General features: G+C 42.2%; 1 protein-coding gene across 2 annotated transcripts in view; it reads right to left on the bottom strand.

The window, feature by feature from the left end:
• CEP57 (centrosomal protein 57) overlaps positions 1 to 20,232 on the bottom strand; it is a 57,876-nt gene that overhangs the window by 1,109 nt on the left and 36,535 nt on the right. The window contains exons 7-10 of one of the 2 annotated variants that reach the window (XM_030200220.1): positions 17,701 to 17,808; positions 17,464 to 17,541; positions 12,896 to 13,125; positions 2,310 to 2,454 (exon numbers count right to left, since the gene is read on the bottom strand). In XM_030200220.1, coding sequence (XP_030056080.1) covers positions 2,310 to 2,454; positions 12,896 to 13,125; positions 17,464 to 17,541; positions 17,701 to 17,808 — 561 coding nt within the window. Of the gene's footprint in view, positions 1 to 2,309; positions 2,455 to 12,895; positions 13,126 to 17,463; positions 17,545 to 17,700; positions 17,809 to 20,232 lie in introns of both variants that reach the window. The other variant, XM_030200219.1, reaches the window with a different exon arrangement.

Below are 20,232 nucleotides of genomic sequence, written 5' to 3'. Positions count from 1 at the left end.
GTTCTAGTAGCTGTACAGGTCTCAAAAAAAAAAATCAGTCTTTGTAGGTCATGATACCTATTTAAACACAACAAAAACTGCAGTATGAAAGGGCAAATTCTCAGGACCTAACTCTGGCTTTAGGGTGCATAGTATGTTCAGAGGGGCTCTAGCACGTGAGACAACATGGGTGACAAACACTACCGCAAACAGCATGCAAATGTATTTGAACCAATGGTAATTAGGTCCTTACCTATTCCCTCTGAATGCTGAGAGAACATTGCACAAAACAAAGCTGCCCTTGCCACCAAAAACCTAACGTGTCTGAAGAGATATTTCTCATTAGCACCTGGGCTTAGCTGGTGCAACTCCCAGCCCTGGGTTCACTCCTCATGTCCAAAATGACAACCTTGCCATTGCCAGGTACTCCTGGGGACAAAGCACTTGCCAGATCTGCCCCAGACAGTGCTCGTAAAGAGCTGGGCTGGAAATAGCCACCACAATACTGGCACCAAAGATTTAGGACTGAACTGGGAATCGGAGCCCAGAAAAAGTTCGTGCCAGGCAGGTGTGAGTGCCTGATCTTTTGACCGAGCCTGTGCACAAGATCTGTGCTTACAACACTTGTGCATCTCCCCTTTAACTTCCCAATGCTCAACGTTAACAGTGCGCATATAACTTATTTCTGCATTTGTACCCCACATTTTCCTATCTAGTTGTCGGTTCAACGTGGCTTACAGCGGGTGAACAAGTTGCAATGCTGTTTGGCATAGATGTGAACTATGTTTAGAAGGTGTTGAAGGTCAAACGTCAAGTTTTGTTGAGTGGTGTTCATGTCCACTATGCGGGTTAATTGAAGAATTTTCTGAAGTGGGCTTTCAGGTGTTTCCGGAAGGTTATATAATCTTTGTGCACTTTACAGCTTTTGATAATGTGTTCCAAATCTTGGGACAGATGTATGTGAAGCTGGTTGAGTATGAGGATTTGTATTTTAATCCTTGGCATTTGGGAAAGTGTAGTGTGAGGTAGGTTCTTGCTCCCTTGAGTGTGTTGCATATAGGTAACTTTATTAGGTTTGACATGTATTCCAGTGCTAGGCCGAAAATTATTCTGTAGGGCAGAGAGCATATCTTGAAGGCTATGTGTGATTTAATGGTTAGCTTGTGTAGGTTTTGAAGCAGTGGTTTTGTTCTTTCGAGTCTGTCTATTACGAATATTAGTCTTGCAGCTGTGTTTTGTGCCATTTGCATTTTCTTTAGTAATTGTTCTCTGCATCCTGTGTAGATTCCATTGCAATAAATCAGCATGGGAGAGGACCATGGATTGTAGTAGTGAGCAAACCCCCCCCCCCCCCCCTTTTTCGCAGGCAGAGGCACCAGCAGCTAAATCAGCCAGCTGCCATTGCCTGTCCCCTTCTGAAATCACTTCCTTCTTCCACAAGCACAGGTCGCGGCAGAGGGAAGTTCCAGTGTCAGACAGCTGATTTAGCTACAGTACCAAAAGAAAAAGGTCGATGGCATGGGGACAAGGAGGCAGCAGGACTGGGGGGAGGGGCCCAATGGTCATAATTGCCCAGGGGCCTCAGTCCACCCTTAAGTACAACTATTCAAGTATTTAAAACTGAAGAAACTATACAAACGCATCCACCATTTTTGCTGTGGTAAAGCATTGGTAAAGCATAAAATCAATTGTCACACTGACATACATTATCAGAATTAGAAGTGTTCAATCCTTGAGGTAAGGTGAGGGATCACCTGCCAATACAGGAATACTCAAAAGACTCGACGCTCGTTGATGAAGAAGGTATGTCTCCTATGCTCAAGTCTAGATATAACTTTTCATGCTGATATCAAATGGAGAATAGCTGTGACTGTTAAAGTATGCTATGTCTGGTGAACAACACTTACAAGTAATCACTTTTTTCTTAAAAATAGAGATATCAAAGTCTAGATTTGTGGTGGCTAACTGGCAGCACACAATCTATTCTTTGCTGGAACTGTCTCTCATGGATTTGCTCTGCTGGGGCATCAGAACAAAAAAAAAACAGCACCACTACAAAGAGCGAACATAGGGCCCTGTTTATTAAGGCGCACTAGTGTTTTTAGCGTGCGTTAAAATTAGCGCGCACTAAATGCTAAAGACACCCTTATATTCCTATGGGTGTCTTTAGCGTTTAGCGAGCGCTAATTTTAGCACACACTAAAAATACTAGTACGCCCTTAGCGGAGCTTAATAAACAGGGCCCATAATTTGTCTCTCTTTCTCATGTTTTGTGCAAATGCAGCATTTAGTGCCAATGTTCTGAAAAGGTGATTTTATAAATGATTTACCCGTGTTTGATATCGTCGAACTTTATATATTTGGTCCCCCTTTGCCTCCATTCTTTTCACTAACGCCTCAAGTTCTCTTTCTAGGTCCATCCTCAATTTGTCTGTGCGTGCTTCTTGGATTTGTTTCACAAGTTCTTGATGATTACTGATACAAGTGAGGTGGTTTTCAGGGGGAAAATAGGAAAAGGGAAAAAAAGAAAAAACAGGGTTGAGAGGAATCCAGAGCAAGTGAACATGTCAAACTGCACTACATAGCTTTCACTGCTTGGCTTCTGACATTATTTTCTAGCTCCCCCCGCCCCCCTTTTTCATGAAAGAACTAGGAAATAAAAAGGTAAGAAAGAGCTAGCTTGACATGTTATTGTGTCAAAATCCCAGCCTCTGACATTGCCACTACTTAACCGAAAACAGCAACTGGACTGTGGGCTGCATGGTACTATCTGACCCATCCCAATATATTTTCCTTACGAACAAACAAAACACACCTCTATAAAAACAAACAACAAATATACAAGCATAACTTCCCCCCGAACACGACACCTCTATTTTAAAAACTGTGTTGCTGGTAGGGGGCGAAGTGGTTACTTCTTATTATTGACCCGTTACTGTTGAAAAAGTTTTCGTTTCAGAGCAAATCCTCTTCTGGTCTAGCAGTTTAACTGCATAAGGCAACACTTGCTAAGCAAGACACCTCATGCAGCATATTAACACTGCTAAAATGTTATGAGGTAAAAAAAAAATAAAAGTTCTCTAATTTCTACTACCGGTACTCTACATTGGAACACACAATCTGTAAAACAAATCTAATTAAGTGCCGTATTTTTCGGACCATAAGACGCACCTAGGTTTTAGAGGAGGAAAATAGGAAAAAAAATTTTGAAGCAAAAAGTGTGGCAGAGATCTGCTGCTGGAGGACCACAGGTTGTGCAATACTCTTGTATGGGGACAGCAGTTTTGCACAACCTCTGTGGCTCTGCAGTGGAATTTGTCCTCCCCTGCCATCCACGTCCAACGATTCTCCTCTCTCCCCTGCCCTCCCCTCCATGTCCAGCAATTCTCCTCCCCTCCCCATGTCCAGCGATTTGTTCAAACCCTGTCCGCCCTCAGCTCCCCAACTTTCCGTTCGTCCAACCGTGCTCCCTGCCTTGAAATCTTTAGTTTACATACCCGAAGTCGCGGCGAACCAGCAGTAAGTAAAAGCAGCAGGCAGGCAGGCAGGCTCGCCTCCTCGTCACTTCCATTCCCTCTCAGCGCGTCCCGCCCTCGCGGAAAGGAAGTTACATCAGAGGAAGGCGGGACACGCTGAGAGGGAAGGGAAGCGACGAGAAGGCAAGCCTGCCTGCTGCTTCTACTGCTGGTTTGCCGCAACTTCGGGTAAATTAAAGATTTCAAAACAGGGAGCATGGGTGCACAAACGGAAGGGAGTGGGCAGGTGAGCTGGACCTCACAAAAAAAGCACTGGGCGGAGCTGAGGCACGCTGCGCGGGGCCCCTTTGAGCACGAGGCCCTATGTGGTTGCAACGCTCGCCTCGGCCTAAGACCGGCTCTGCCCCCCCCCCCCCCCAGAGAGCAGGTACGCTACAATCGGACTATAAGACGCACCTACATTTTCCTCCCAAATTTGAGGGTAAAAAGTGCGTCTTATAGACTGAAAAATACGGTAACTGAAAAAGACTGTACAAGAGGTTACACTTGCATCTTGTTATTTACAAAATTCATTTAGCTTAGGGGATAGCCACTGAAAACCCCCTCCAGTTCATGCTCATGTATTTATACACTAACACTCCTTGCACTTAAATGTGCACAAGAGGTCTTCCAGCAAATGTGCAATCCACTCTTCTCACAATTACGTTAATGATCTCGTGCCTTAAATTGTTATAAAAAGGTTTATTTTGACTAACTCCCAGGTGTACATTTTGGAAAGAATAAGGCCAATTTAAACAAGAAAACACTTTACTTGAAACATTATTTCACATTATTTTCATTCTTTCTGAGGGAGTTCTAAGAAGAGGAAGTCTCAGGGTAAGTGAACATTATTTTGCTGGGAACTTGGCATAGAGGTTTATTGATAAAATCTGTTTAAATTTCATTAAAAAATCAAACATTGTTCAGGTTGTTTAAATAGTCTAATTTTGTTTATTGGCTTTTATATATTGTTTTACTGAAACAGTTATTCCAAAATGATTCATATGCCTAAAAGATAATATAAGTAGGAAAAAGTAGAGAGAAAGGAAAACAGATTAATAGTGAACACATCAAAATCCAAGACAGTCACAAATTGATACAACATTTTAAACAGAGGGCAAGTGGAAAGTCTTCCATTAGTCTCCATTCTTAAATCAGCTGACTTTGAGGCTCATTTTCAAAGCACTTAGCCTCCCAAAGTTCCATAGAAACCTATGGAACTTAGCCTCCCAAAGTGCTTTGAAAATATGCCTCAATGTGTTCCAATGTGCAGGTTTTGCAACACCGAAGTCTCTAGGTCTCCAACCAACATTCTTAAAATATTCTAATTCTGGTATTTCAAAAATGTCCTTGGGATGATTTCAAAGCAGATTTGAGTGCATAACATTTAATCCTGTCTTTCAGATATGTAAGGACTAATAATGTGAAGGTACATCTCTCGTTTATGAACAGTCAATGTAGTTTACTCAACAACAGATGAAAACTTTCCCATTATTTTTCTTCCAATAACAATCTGGCTGCAGAATTTAGAATAATCTAAAAGTTTGCTTTCTATATCTGGCCAGTTATCCTACATTGAAAAAAACATTACAATAAACTGAGTAACAGGGATTATACTACAGTTAAGATTGCTTTCTCATCTAAAAAGGGCTGCATCTGATGAATATACTTAAAATTAATTCATAGGGACAATAGTAACTTGTTCTTTGCTAATTCCATCAAGAATAACTTTGAACAATCTAGCATACCCAAGGGATAGCTTGGTCTATTGTTGGTAACTTCGTAGATCAGTCCCCTAATCATAAATAGGTAGTTTTCCCAATATTAACCACTCTCACTCAACCGGTGCCTAAGTTCTTCTAAAACAAACATTTGGCCTTTCCACAGCCTGATATCTATCTCCCATGAGTGGCAGAATCAACAATATGCTATCTGCTTAACTATAAATGCCAATATTATGTCTCTTTACTAAAATTATATACTGGAATCTTTTCTTCTATAAACAGTGTGACATGATTAACTTATGATCATACGGACCTGGAGGAAAAGCCTCAAGTGTCGTGAAGTAACTCCGATCTTACACTTTATGGAGAACTCGCTCGCATCATCGGCATAAAAACCTCCAGCATGTAATGATTTTTACTTTGCTGAATCATAATCAAAAAGTTATTAAACTGTTCTGTGAAATATTTAGACTCATAAAAAACTTCTTTGCAGTAATACACTCTGGTTGCTATTCACGACCGACTAAGGCCAAAGTTTCGAGTCCTGCTTCAGGCTCTGTGGTCACTGCGACTGTTTCTCTTCTCCGATCTCTACTGCTTGTCAGGTTGGGATTGATTATGATTCAGCAAAGAGTAAAATAAAAATCATTACATACTGGAGGTTTTTATGCCGATGATGCGAGTGAATACTCCATAAAGTGTAAGACAGTTTAACTGTGAAGATCGGAGTTACTTCACGACACTTGAGGCTTTTCCTCCAGATCCGTATGATCATAAGTTAATCATGCCACGCTGTTTATAGAAAAAAAAGATTCCAGTATATGACTAGCCAGCAAAGTATAAATATCCTTTTCTATACTAAAATTACCTACGGTTAAAGATAAATATTGAGTGGTGGCAAAAAGTGGTGATCTCTGGGGAACTCTCCTTTTCCAACAATACTTAACTAACCAATGACCTTCAAACAGACTTAAAAGTACAATCCACTATGACTCTGCCAGCAATTCCTAAGATCGCACATCTTTCCAAAAGTAATGGAGATTCTATAAAAGCAAAAGCTGCTAATAAATCAAATGCTTAATAGCAGAACTGGAACATTCTTATCTAAAAAAAAAAAAAAATAGTAAATGGTTAACTGTTACAGCTTTAGAGCATTATAGATGGGTATCAGATTTTCAAGGCTTGATTTAGGGGCCTTTTTACCAAAGTGTGGTAGGACTACTGCCGGCTTGGCAAGCGGCAATTCGGCCCTACTACCAGGCTCACCTAGGAGCCCAGCAGTAATTCTGGATTATTCACGTGCCATTTCCAGCCCTAGAAAATACCTTTATGTTCTAGCACTGAGGAGTGTGCCCAATTACCACTGGAGCCCTCACCAGGTAAGGGCTCCAAGCAATAAATGGCCACGTGGCCATTTACTGGGCCTTAAAAAAAATTTTTCCCCAAAAAGGCCATTTTACCAGCACAGGTGAAAGGTGGCCTCAGTGCACGGCAATCCCATGCACCAATACCACAGTGTGCCATCTTTTACCGCCCAGTAGTCTCTTCTTTATTCATCCCAATTTACTTATCCCAATTAAAAGGGCAAAAAAGGAATGTCACCACAGGGTACTTTCTTCAGCAGTGATTTACCTTACACAAAAATTACTTGAATTCCGTGAGAAGCAAACAAAGATATCAAATAATACCTACTCTCTTAGTAGCATTCAATAACTAAACAACTCAGCAATACTAAGATGCAGACAACAGTCCAGCAGAGAGAAGGATGCTATCCAGTCTTTTGCACCGAGTGCCAAATATAGAATTATCTCCATGGGGTGAGAAGCTGTATGTGTGCACTTGGTGTAAAACGCTCCTGCCCTGAGAAATGGAGTCTGAAGCTAGAGCAGCAGACTTAGAGGAGCTGAGGCAGAGAGCGAAGACCTACAGCGACATACCAGAGAAGTCCCACCCCTAGTCTGGCAGTCTTTGTGCTGCCTGGGAGAAGAGAATTATACTTATGGGCAGAAAGCTATCCTGTAGCCAGGACCTACTTCCAGGGGAAGTAATATCCTTCTACCCTGTCTCTCCAGGAGGAAAGGGTTGGGATGATCATTAGTCTTTGTACTTTTGAAAGAGTGAAAAAAAAAATAATAATAATAGATTCACCCGTTCTACACCATTCATGATTTTATAGACAAACAGTAGCACAGAGGTCGGGGAGTAGGGCTGCTATAGCTCAGGTGGAAATTGTACCCACCACACCGAACATCTTTTCTCTACTAGGCCACCTCACATAGAACAGCTTTTAAACTAGAACATGGGTGATAATCACTCAGGAGTGCATGTTTTGGAGCGAGGTATCTTTGAAGGATACTATAAAGCAAGTAAGTTGGCGCACCCCAACACAGAGGCTGCAACCAAGGAAAAAGTAAGCCTGGTGCCTTTAAGGGAAGAGCAGACAGACTGGTGCTTTTCAATTTATAAATGAGATCAGAGCAAGTGAGATCATCAAAGCTGAAGGTGATATGAAATTATTCATAGTTGTTAAGTCACAGGACCACCTTGTGGGACTGCAAGACTGGACATCCAAATAGCAGATGAAATTTAGTGTAGACAAGTACAAAATGATGTACAGGCCACATTAGGGATCACCACCTAAAGAAAAGGATCTAGGTGTCATCATGGTGCTCAATGTGTGGCGGTGGCCAAAAATGCGATCAGAATGATAGGCATTATTAGGAAAGGAATAGAGAATAAAGACAAAAAATATCATAATGCTTACTGGATAAAACTGAAAGAACTGAAAAGAGAAATACGACTGGCAAAGGCTCTAGCGGAAGAACAAAGGACTAAAAACATAAAGAAGGGTGACAAGACCGTTTTTAGGTATATTAGTGAATAGAGGAAGGCTAGAAATTGAATTGTATGACTGAAAAATGCTATGAACCGCTATGTGGAGACTGATGAGGAAAAAGCAGAAGTGCTGAACAAATACTTCTGTTCTGTCTTCACCAAAGAAAATCCTGGAGTAGGACCTCTGTCGACTGATAAGATTACTTTTGAAAATGAAGTTGATATTGTCCCATTTACAGAAGAAAGAGTTTATGAACAACTTGAAAAACAAAGTGGACAAAGCCATGGAGCCAGATGGGATCCATCCCATAATCTTGAGGTAGCTCAGGGAGGTTCCAGCAGATCCTCTTAAATATTTGTTCTAATGGCACAATTGGGTTTAAGGCTTTCTAAAAAGGGCCTTTGGAATTTCATTTATGCTGATGACATCACCACTTTTATTCCTTTTGATGACAATGTACAAGAAATCTACACAGATATGGTGCTAGGATTAGATCTACTGGAGCAATAGGCTAAAGATTAAATTAAAAGGTGATGAGATAGTTTCTGCTACTGGGAAACCCTTGTAGGAAAATTACGTCAGAGTTGGAATATAAATGGAAGTACCTTTAACGTAGAATCCACACTTTAAATATTGGGAGTCATTTTGGGCAGTTATTTAACATTTGAACCACAGATATCTGTAATTTCTACCAAAGTGTCTATTATTGAAACTGAGGAAAATAAGAGTGAACTTAAATCAACAATCTCCGACTGTTAGCGCAATCCATGGTGCTTGCTCACCTAGGGGCCCTTTTACTAAGCCATGCAGGCGCCTACACGCACCCAACGAGGATGTCTAAATATAAAGCGGATGGAAGCACAACATGGCTGCTGAGGTTTTATGTTGGGCAAGAGTAGTGGGAAGCAAGTACAAAACCAGAGAGACGTCTACGGTCTGTGTCCCACAAATGGAAACAGAAAGAAGATTTGCAAACTCCAGAGTTGTAGATCACCTCATTGTCACATGCTGAGAGTAAGAGTACTGTGCAGCTCAAGAGGGAGGGGAAGACATCTTGACTGTTAAGTTGAATATTGTCAGCAATACTTGGGGATGATATATAGTTACAACCAAGCCTCCACCATGTTCGACTACCTATGTGGTTGGCATGGTGGAGACTTGACAACTAGTGTGTCTGGGGTGTCCAGGGCCCCGCACAGAGTGGCGGGTGTGGCTCTGGTCACCTTCTTTGGCAGACTGGTTGGACCTGGAAGGTTTTATTTGCTGTCATTTACTGTGTTCTCTATCACGCCATAGTATGACTGCACCTTGAGTAGTGTGTGCAGTTTGTTGTTTCATCTCAAAAAGATATAGCAGATTAAAGAAGGGTGACCAAAATAATAGGGCTTGAATAACTCTCATATGAGGAAAGGCTAAACAGGTTAGGGCTCATTAACTTGGAAAAAAGACAACTGAGGGGGGGGAATACGAAAGCATTTGTTCACTCTTTTTCAAAAAGTACAAAATTAGAGCAACTAAATTTCTGTTTGGACACTGCTGGGAAGCAGATAGCCCAATTGCTCTGCACGGAAAACAGCTCACCTAAGACATAAGAAACAAATTCCGCCACAGAGCAGACAACCTAACTCCAATGCACAAAGCAGGACACCCAGCATAGCCCACCCAAGACTTAGCCAGCAAACCCTATGACAACTCATTTCCAAGATAAAGAAGCAAACTAGAATTCAGAGACAAGTTCTGCAATGGTTCAGATCTTTTCTTAGTGATCGCTCTTTAGTTTGTATATCATTCTGAGTCAGTTTTATATCCATCCTCCTATGGTGGGACCTAAAGGTTCTATTTTGTCCCCTCTATTATTTAGCATCTTGAGTCTATTAAGTTATTCAGGGTTTCATAATTAGTTCATATATTACCTCTCTCTCTCTCTCTATGCTAACGATATTCTTTTAAATTTACTACACTACTTTTACCAACCCTGTGTTACTGCCTTTATCTGAGTGTTTAGAGAAGGTAGCCTCTTAGATATAGACTCACCACTTGGCTCTTAACCCAGATAAGACTAGCATGTTTGGTTTCTGGTCATTTAAGCCACCCGATTATACAACTCAATTTGTTTGGGAAAATGATACAGATAATGGACTCATTTAAATACTTAAGTATTATATTTGATTATGATTAAACTTGAATTCTCAACCAGGTCACCTCCACCTCTCCTTCCCTTAGTCCATTCTCTCAACCCTCCAACCCCTGCCTCCTTTTCTTCCTTTTCTGAAATCACTGAAGAGGAAACTACACATCTTCTTTCCTCCTCGAAACTAACTACCTGTTCCTCTGATCCTATTCCCACCCATCTACTTAACACTCTCTCTCCTACTGTCATCCCGTTTATCTGTCATATCCTTAATCTTTCACTGTCCACTGCGACTGTTCCTGATGCCTTCAAACATGCCATAGTCACACTACTCCTTAGAAAACCTTCATTGGACCCTACCTGTCCTTCCAACTAATCGCCCCATCTCCCTCTCCTATCCAATATACTTGAACGTGCTGTTCACCGCCGTTGCCTTGACTTTCTTTCATCTCAAGCTATTCTTGATCCACTTCAATCTGGCTTTTGCCCCCCTTCATTCAACTGAAACAACGCTTGCTAAAGTCTCCAATGATCTGTTCCTAGCCAAATCCAAAGGTCTCTATTCTATCCTCATCCTTCTCGATCTATCTGCTGCTTTTGACACTGTTGATCACAGCCTGCTCCTTGATACGCTGTCATCACTTGGATTTCAGGGCTCTGTTCTTTCCTGGTTTTCTTCTTATCTCTCCCAGCGTACCTTTAATGTATACTCTAGTGGATCCTCTTCTACTTCTATCCCACTGTCAGTTGGTGTACCTCGGGGATCTGTCCTGGGACCTCTTCTCCATCTATACTTCTTCCCTTGGTACTCTGATCTCATCCCATGGTTTTCAGTATCATCTTTACGCTGATGACTCCCAGATCTACCTCTCCATACCAGAAATCTCAGCTGAAACCCAGGCCAAAGTATCAGCCTGCCTGTCTGACATTGCTGCCTGGATGTCTCAGCGCCATCTGAAACTAAACATGACCAAGACTGAGCTTATCATCTTTCCCCCTAAACCAACCTCTCCTCCTCCCCCCTAAACCAACCTCTCCTCCTTCCCCATTCTCTATTTCTGTGGATAACACTCTCGTCCTTCCTGTCTCATCAGCTCGTAACCTTGGGGTCATCTTCGACTCCTCCCTCTCCTTCTCTGCACATATTCAACAGACTGCTAAAACCTGTCGTTTCTTTCTCTATAATATCAGCAAAATTCGCCCTTTCCTTTCTGAGCACACTACCAGAACCCTCATCCACGCTCTTATCACCTCTCGCTTAGACTATTGCAACTTGCTTCTCACAGGTCTCCCACTTAGCCATCTCTCTCCTCTTCAATCTGTTCAAAATTCTGCTGCACGACTAGTCACTTAACCCTCCATTGCCCCAGATACAAATAAGTACCTGTATATAATATGTAAGCCGCATTGAACCTGCTATGAGTGGGAAAGCGCGGGGTACAAATGTAACAAAATAAAAATAAAATAATATTCCGCCAGGGTCATTATGCTCATATTAGCCCTCTCCTCAAGTCACCTCACTGGCTTCCTATCCGTTTCCACATACAGTTCAAACTCCTCTTATTGACCTATAAGTGCATTCACTCTGCAGCTCCAATTACAAGCGGACCTTACGAGACTGGGAGACTGGGCGTCTAAATGGCAGATGACGTTTAATGTGAGCAAGTGCAAAGTGATGCATGTGGGAAAGAGGAACTCGAATTATAGCTGTCATGCAAGGTTCCACGTTAGGAGTCATGGACCAAGAAAGGGATCTAGGTGTCGTCGTTGATGATACATTGAAACCTTCTGCTCAGTGTGCTGCTGCGGCTAAGAAAGCAAATAGAATGTTAGGTATTATTAGGAAAGGAATGGAAAACAAAATGAGGATATTCTAATGCCTTTGTATCGCTCCATGGTGCGACCGCACCTCGAATATTGTGTTCAATTCTGGTCGCCGCATCTCAAAAAAGATATAGTGGAATTAGAAGAGGTGCAGAGAAGGGCGACGAAAATGATAAAGGGGATGGGACGACTTCCCTATGAGGAAAGGCTAAAGTGGCTAGGGCTCTTCAGCTTGGAGAAAAGGCGGCTGAGGGGAGATATTATAGAGGTCTATAAAATAATGAGTGGAGTTGAACGGGTAGAAGTGAAGCGTCTGTTCATGCTTTCCAAAAATACTAGGACTAGGGGGCATGCGATGAAGCTACAATGTAGTAAATTTAAAATGAATCGGAGAAAATGTTTCTTCACTCAACGTGTAATTAAACTCTGGAATTCGTTTTCAGAGAATGTGGTAAAGGCGGTTAACTTAGCGGAGTTTAAAAACGGTTTGGACTGCTTCCTAAAGGAAAAATCCACAGATCGTTATTAAATGGACTTGGGGAAAATCCACTATTTCTGGGATAAGCAGTATAAAATGTTTTGTACATTTTTGGGATCTTGCCAGGTATTTGTGACCTGGATTGGCCACTGTTGGAAACAGGATGCTGGGCTCGATGGACCTTTGGTCTTTCCCAGTATGGCAATACTTATGTACTTATGACTCTGAGCAAGTCAATTAACCCTCCATTGTCCCAGGTATAAATAAGTACCTGTATACACTACGTAAACCACTTTGAATGCAGTTGCAAAACCCACAGAAAAGCGGTATATCAAGTCCCATTCCCTTTCAAGTTATAACTACTGTGTTTTCATTAACTAAGTTTTCTAGCCTTAAAGTAAAACTTACAAACTCATTTGTCCAAATTCATCCTGCAGAGTCAGCAAAAGTTCAGAGAGTTCTTCTTGAGCGACTGAAGAGGATACAGTAGATTCAGATGATTTCCTGCCATTGTTCTGCTTTCTAACCAATGGTATTTCACTCACCACACGATCATTACACAACATTTTATTATGCTGCTTCATTAGGTGCAAGACATGTTGGACGTTGGCTCGAACAGAATGGCTAGGACTTGTGGACTACAAAATGAGATAAAAGCAGAAGTGGGAATGTAAGTTACATTTAGCTGCTTAGTTGTCTTCTATTAACTTCAAAAGTTATATTGCAATATTTTATTATGTAAATCCATAATAAAAGCCCTGCCACCATTTTTACAGACCAGCTGTATCATCTTTGATTCCTGTTTTACCATTCTTTATGTTCAGAAACAGGTTTAATTATACTCCAACCAACTCATTCATTAGAAAATCTCCATTGTTTATTATATAAAACTTTCCACATGTACACTCTTGTGTAGAAACACTTTAAATTCTTTCATATCTTTTTTTTTTTTTTTTTAATCACAATTTGCAGTATCGGACGCCTCCACCTCGCAAATTGCTGCCTCAGGGTGTGGTCGTTAAACTTAAGTATAAAAGGGCTCACACATACTGAATTGGTGCCTAGTGGTTAGTGCAGTTCCTGGGGAACTGAGTTCGATTCCCACTGCAGCTCCTTGTGACTCTGGGCAAGTCACTTAGCCCTCCATTGCCCCGGTACAAAATAAGTACCTGAATATATGTAAACCGCTTTGAATGTAGTTGCAAAAAACTCAGAAAGGCGGTATATCAAGTCCCAGTTCCCTACCAATAGGGACCACGCCCTGAGGCAACAATTTGCGAGGTGGAGGCACCCGGTACTGCAAATTGTGATAAAAGGATATGAAAAATTGAAACGTAAAACTAGAAGATTTTAAAGCGTTTCTACACGAGTGTACAAGTGAAAACGTACATGTGCAAAGTTATATAATAAAGAATGGAGATTTTCTAATGAACGAGTTGGTTGGAGCATAATTAAATCTGTTTCTGAACGTAAAGAAAAGTTAAAACAGAAATCAAAGATGATACAGCTGGGTTGATGATTTTGCATATACTTGGTTACCTTTGCTGACATTTCAGACCAGTTAAGAAGATTTACCATTTTTACAGAGGCAGCTGAAGAAAGATGGCCTCAATGTATGTTTGGCTTCCTATGTTACTGGGTATACAGCAATTGTATCACAACACACGGGGCCGGTCTTAGCAAGTGCGGGGCCCTATGCAGACCAATTTGGTGTGGCCCCATCCTAGCCCCGCCTACCCTAGCCCCACCCCAGCTCCACCCCATTGATAAGATTATTCCATTTTTAGAACATTTTATTATTTATAAAATTTCAAAGACAAATGAAGCTAAACTTGTACAAAAAAACTGATTGAAATAATAAGCACAATGCTATCATGAACCCTCCCCAGAAATTATTCAGTTCAAGTCCACTACAATTAGTAGTTCCAATTCTCATAACAAAGGAGAATAAAGGAAAAATATTAAGAAAAGATCCAGTACTTTCAAATTCCCCTATTACTCTGTAACCCATCAAACCAGAGAGGCAAGTAGCCACATCAGTTACTAAAATAGTTTGAACTGATTGGACCTACTTTATATCAGATTTTGCTACTTCATGATTTCCATTCTCAGATTTTAGCTTAGTAATCTTTTCTTCCTGTGATTGCAGTCTAGCTTCCAAATGATTAATTCGAGGTGTCATATCATTAATTACTGGAAGCAGTGTTTTAGCTAAATCTGCTATTGCCATCCAAATTTTTATCAGGAGAAATATCTGCAGATCTATGTGAAAATAACACAGATATGTTAGAAACAACCTCTTCCAAGCCAGAAGATCTTACTTGCTCAGCTTCTCCAGCAACTAATGTTGTTGGGCCAAATTCCTCTCAGGGAGGCAGACATTTCCAACCCTTGCACCGTCCGCAAGCATCCTTAGATGAGAGAGACACTTCTCCTGATCTCCTGCCTGCATGGAATCCGATTTCGATTTGGCATAAGTGCACAACTGTTGGCGTCAGCAACGATGGCTCACCTCACGTCCTCACCAACTCCGACCAGGCTCCAGCTTTTCCCGCTCAGTGACTCCCGCCCTCGCGTCCGGAAACAGGAAATACATCAGAAGGTGGGACATTGAGCGGGAAGCTGGAGCCTGGAGGTGAGCCGTCGCGTTGCAACTGTCTGTCGTCGCCATCGGGGCCGTCGCTGCCTGGGCTGGCTCACTGGCATCGCTCAGTTAGTCGCCGGGGTCCGGGGACTCGGGGGCCGACGGCGGGCCCAAGCCGGGAGTGGGCGCCGCACCGGTGGTGACGGGAGCGGAGCGGCCGAGCTGCGGGAATGGGGATCATCTCAGGCGACTAAGGCGAGCAGCGGCGGAGGTCGGAGCGGAGGCATGAGCGAGGCAGAGTTGAGCGCGGGGCCCCCTTAGGCGCGGGGCCCTATGCGGTCGCCTTGGTCGCCTCTGCCTAAGACCAGCCCTGACAACACAATAAGAACAAAACACACACACAAATCCAGAATTACTGCAACACCAAAAAAGTGGGAAAATGTGGGATACAAATGCAACAAATAATATATATAAATATTTTTAAGTGATACATATTTCTCTTGAAAATCTGTGGTTACATTTCACAGGTCCAACAAGCAAAACCATCTTATTGACAAGTTACAGCTCTCCCTTTCAAAAAGACAGGCATATTTAGCTATGATACAAGCTAGTATATATTTACTGTCATTTGAGTTTTAGGCCAGTGGTTCCCAAACCTGGTCCTGGAGACACTCCAACCAGTCAGGTTTTCAGGATATCCACAAGGAATTTTCATGAGCGAGTCCTGCAGAGAGTGGAGGTAGTGTATGCAAATCTCTCATGAATATTCTTTGTGGATATCATGGAAATCTGACTGGCTGGGATGCCTCCAGGACCAGATTGGGGAACCACTGATTTAGGAAGTATATCAAATACCTAATAAACCATAAGTGTGATAGATTTTTCTAGAATGGCTTCAATTTATCCCTGTATTTGCATCCAAAATGAAGCCACTATGGGGCAGGATCACCACAAAGACCTGCCACACCCCTGACAAAAAGCACCGGACATGGCACCACCAAATTGGGTATACAAGGAGTGGGTTTGTTGAACTGAACCGTTAACTATACGCTGCAGCAGCATATGAACACTGAATGAGCAGCGGGGTCAAGTGATCTCCCAATCAGAAACATCTAAATGTGTAGTCAGATCAGCATTCCAATGATCAGTCACCCTCTGAAGCTAAGAGAAGGATTTGACGATACCCAACAAAATAGAATACAACCTAGACACACTTATATTGTGAGTCAGGAGAGCAAAAAAAAAAAATAAAAGCAATTCGAGAGGGCCTGGCCATCAACAACTCCACCTATGTTCCCCGATATGATCCATAGCTACTTTGATCCATTGATAAGAGTCCCTCTAACTGAGCATCCAGATTAAATTCTACAGCCAAGGTACCAAAATCCTTTAATAACTGCTATGAGTACCGGAACCCCCTATTCCACCCCCCATCTCTGGAGAGAAGGTAAAGCTATAATTTAAAAGCTGTGTTGTAATATTAGACAAAAACAAACCAGAGTGAAAATATTTCATTTGAAGATCAGAAACCATTCAGTGTGACGTATATGTGGAAATCAGGATGGATGTAAATACTTTGTCACATCACTGTATGCACTGCTGAATGCTTTGTACCAGCAGGGATGCTAGATAATCACTCAGCACACAGCCAACAGTTAAAGTCCTGAGATAGAATTGTGCCCTCTGTGACATGCCCCCTAACACACCTGCCCCACTCCCAGCGGTGCAGCCACTACAGGGCAGAATGGATACAGAACAATTTTTGCGCCTTCTCACACAGCCCTTGGACGGGCTTGCAAAACAACTAACGCAATTTACAGGTTTTTATTTATTTTTTATTCCTTTTACTTTTTACCTATCTATAGTTTTTAAATGTTATTGTAAACTGCATAGATGTCTCACTATATTAAGTGTGAATAAACTTGGAAACAAAAACACAGCAGTTAAGGATTTGCTCCATTCAAGATGCCTCTTCCCTGTTCTCTACTCTCTTGGTCATATCTCTGTCTATGCAGTTGTTGGCTCCTCAACCACACCCCTAATTTATACATTTTAACAGGGCCACCAGAGGGCAAAACTCCCCAGGCCCGACCTCCAAGGGGGAGCCTGGGACTAGCAAGCTTCTTCTTGCTGCCTGTTTCCGGGTCTGTCCTCCCCTGCTCCTGCATGACTCCCGGCACAGACAGGAGCAGGAGAGGACAGACTGTGGAAGCAGGCACACAGGAAGTGGCTTCCCAAGCCTGGCCCCCCTTGGAGGCAAAGGCAGAAAGGTAAGGGGGCGGGCAGGTTCTGCCCTGGACCCAGTTATGTCTCTCGGCAGTTCTGCAATTTAATACATTTGTGATGTCAACTTACTGCTCAAAATATAGAATATCTGATGCAGTCTACTTACCTTTCCTGCTACAAATGGAACATCACCCAGACTTAATCTGTAGTGGGGCTGCACATGAGTATTCTTTAAGTAATTCTGCTTCTAAGACAAGGAAATACAAATTAGCTTGAACTGAGACCCTCCCAAACATAAACTATATATATATATATATATATCCACACAAAACATCTGAAACATTTCAGTTCTTACATGGCACTCTACCCAAAGTAACTTACAAAATGTATGCGAGCACAGTACCTTGTCTGGATGTTTTGCTTTGCTTTTCTTCATTTTCACCTGTTTTGGATCACTTGTTGGAGAGAGAGACTGAAGCAAAACTCTGTTGCTTTCCAATCCAGATTGTAGCTGTAAGTATAAAATGTCAATGTTATTAAAAAAAAAAAAAGGCAACTAAACAAGTAGGGAAAGCATGTGAAGCATAGCTCATAGAGTTCTTTCTAACCCAAGTATAAGGCTGATGCAGAAAGCTACCATGGGCTGCATCATGCCCTTAACTAGCAGTTTAGCTGCTCGTAAATGGCAACTGCACATTAAAAAGGTTTCTGCACTGAGGTTTACTCCCACAGTAGACATCAGCAGACAGCCTAGTAAAATACAAGTTAAAAAAACTGATTAGCTACCCTGCAGCCTTCAGGGCTGTGTGCTGTCTACCACAGGGGATCAACGCCAGAAGCCTATCACCAGTTCTGAGGCTTGTGTAGAGTTCCCAAAGTCTGCATTGGCCGTTCTCTCCCCCCTTGGCCCCACGAAAATGATAAAGGGGATGGGACGACTTCCCTATGAGGAAAGGCTAAAGCGGCTAAGGCTCTTCAGCTTGGAGAAAAGGCGGCTGAGGGGAGATATGATAGAGGTCTATAAAATAATGAGTGGAGTTGAACGGGTAGATGTGAAGCATCTGTTCACGCTTTCCAAAAATACTAGGACTAGGGGGAATGCGATGAAGCTACAATGTAGTAAATTTAAAATGAATCGGAGAAAGCTGGGTTGACTGGTGAGAATGAGTGGAGTGAATGGTATCTGGAGTGAAGTCCCACATGGGGTATGTAACACACAGTTTCAACTTTTGATCCCACAATCCGATAGGGCAGGGGGAGGGTTGGATGGGACGGGAGTAAGGGGGTGGGGGCAATAAAGGTGCAAAGGGATTAATGTTGTTAAGGCGGGTACTGAGCAACTGTCATATATTGCAAAGCATAAAGCACAGTTAGCCTTGTTTCGAGTACCTCTTGTAATAGTAAGGTTGGAAAATAAGTGTCTGCAGATGTCGGACAACTTTAGAGATGCGGGAGACTATGTTAATAGTTTGGGGGAAGTTCAATATAATGTGAGTCTCCTGTTCAGTAGGTTTATGTTATCGGCTAAGTGGGGGTGGCGGTTGTGGCTGCATCTGTTGCATTTCATGATAGGGCTATGGAATTGTCCCCACTGCACAAGCCAGGTAGAGTCTATAATGGATGGCTACACAGTGCGCACAGCTGAAGGGGGAGGGGTTAAAAGTTAAAGAATTGATGACTTTCCATAAAGGTATATATCTGTTGTACTGTTATTATAAGTGTTACTGTATGGACCCGCAGTTAACGGGTAAATGTGAAAGTATTTTTCCTAATTGGTTAATAAAAACCGTTGAAACATAAAATGAATCGGAGAAACTTTTTCTTCACTCAACGTGTAATTAAACTCTGGAATTCGTTGCCAGAGAATGTGGTAAAGGCGGTTAGCTTAGCGGAGTTTTAAAAAGGTTTGGACGGCTTCCTAAAGGAAAAGTCCATCAACCGTTATTAAATGGACTTGGGGAAAATCCACTATTTCTGGGATAAGCAGTATAAAATGTTTTGTACATTTTTGGGATCTTGCCGGGTATTTGTGACCTGGATTGGCCACTGTTGGAAACAGGATGCTGGGCTCAATGGACCTTTGGTCTTTCCCAGTATGGCAATACTTATGTACAATAATTTAAAGTAAATCCTTCTCCAGCACCATTCTTTATATGGTCGGCTGGCCCTGCCTACTGCATTCCAGGATGGATTGCATGGGGAAAGGCGTCGCCATTTTGAAAATGTCATGCCTGAGGTAAGAGTGGGAATCTGAATCATTAAGAGCCACACCAGTAGGGGTAGGAGAGAGGCAGCAGGAAAAAGGGGTTCAAATGGTGGGAAAAGCAGGCAGGATATGCCTCCTGGAAGGATTTCTGACAGCATTAGGGTTGTCAACTGGATCCAGATTTGCCTGACAGGGTTGATCCAGTTCCGGGTTTACCCCACTGCATGAAATTGGATAAACCCAGGATTGTATCAACCCTGACAGATGAATTTGGATCCAGTTGACAACCTTAAAATGTGTGTGTCTGTATACTGCAATTGCTGAAACTGCTTTTCCCACAGAAATATAGTAGGCCATTTTATTTGGAGAGGGGGTGGAGCTTATTCCTCTGGAAACCCCAGGTCCTATATGGCCAATTTCAAACTCAACATGTTTTTTCACCAGTTTTCTCGTGATGCAAAATTGGTTCCATTCTGTTCAATTTTCAGAGAATCATTCTGCCTTCAAATAGGGTTTGTTTGTTTTTCTTCTTGACCCCTTATAAGTTCTTGCCAACGTTCTACTGGGTTAAAAAGAATAAAAGTGGGCGGGAGGAATCAAGATGGCGGCTCAACACTGAGACTTCGCGGTCGCATAAGCTGAAGTTCTCTTGCTTACCTCTAGATTCAGCAATTTTAACAAATGCCGCATACAAAGAGAAAGGGGGTAGTAAAGGGTCTACCACTGCCG

This window comes from Microcaecilia unicolor, chromosome 4 (assembly GCF_901765095.1).
Source record: "Microcaecilia unicolor chromosome 4, aMicUni1.1, whole genome shotgun sequence".
Classification (NCBI taxonomy): Eukaryota; Metazoa; Chordata; class Amphibia; order Gymnophiona; family Siphonopidae; genus Microcaecilia; species Microcaecilia unicolor.
Note: the sequence above shows the minus strand (reverse complement) of the source record. Positions and strands in the feature narration are given on the sequence as shown.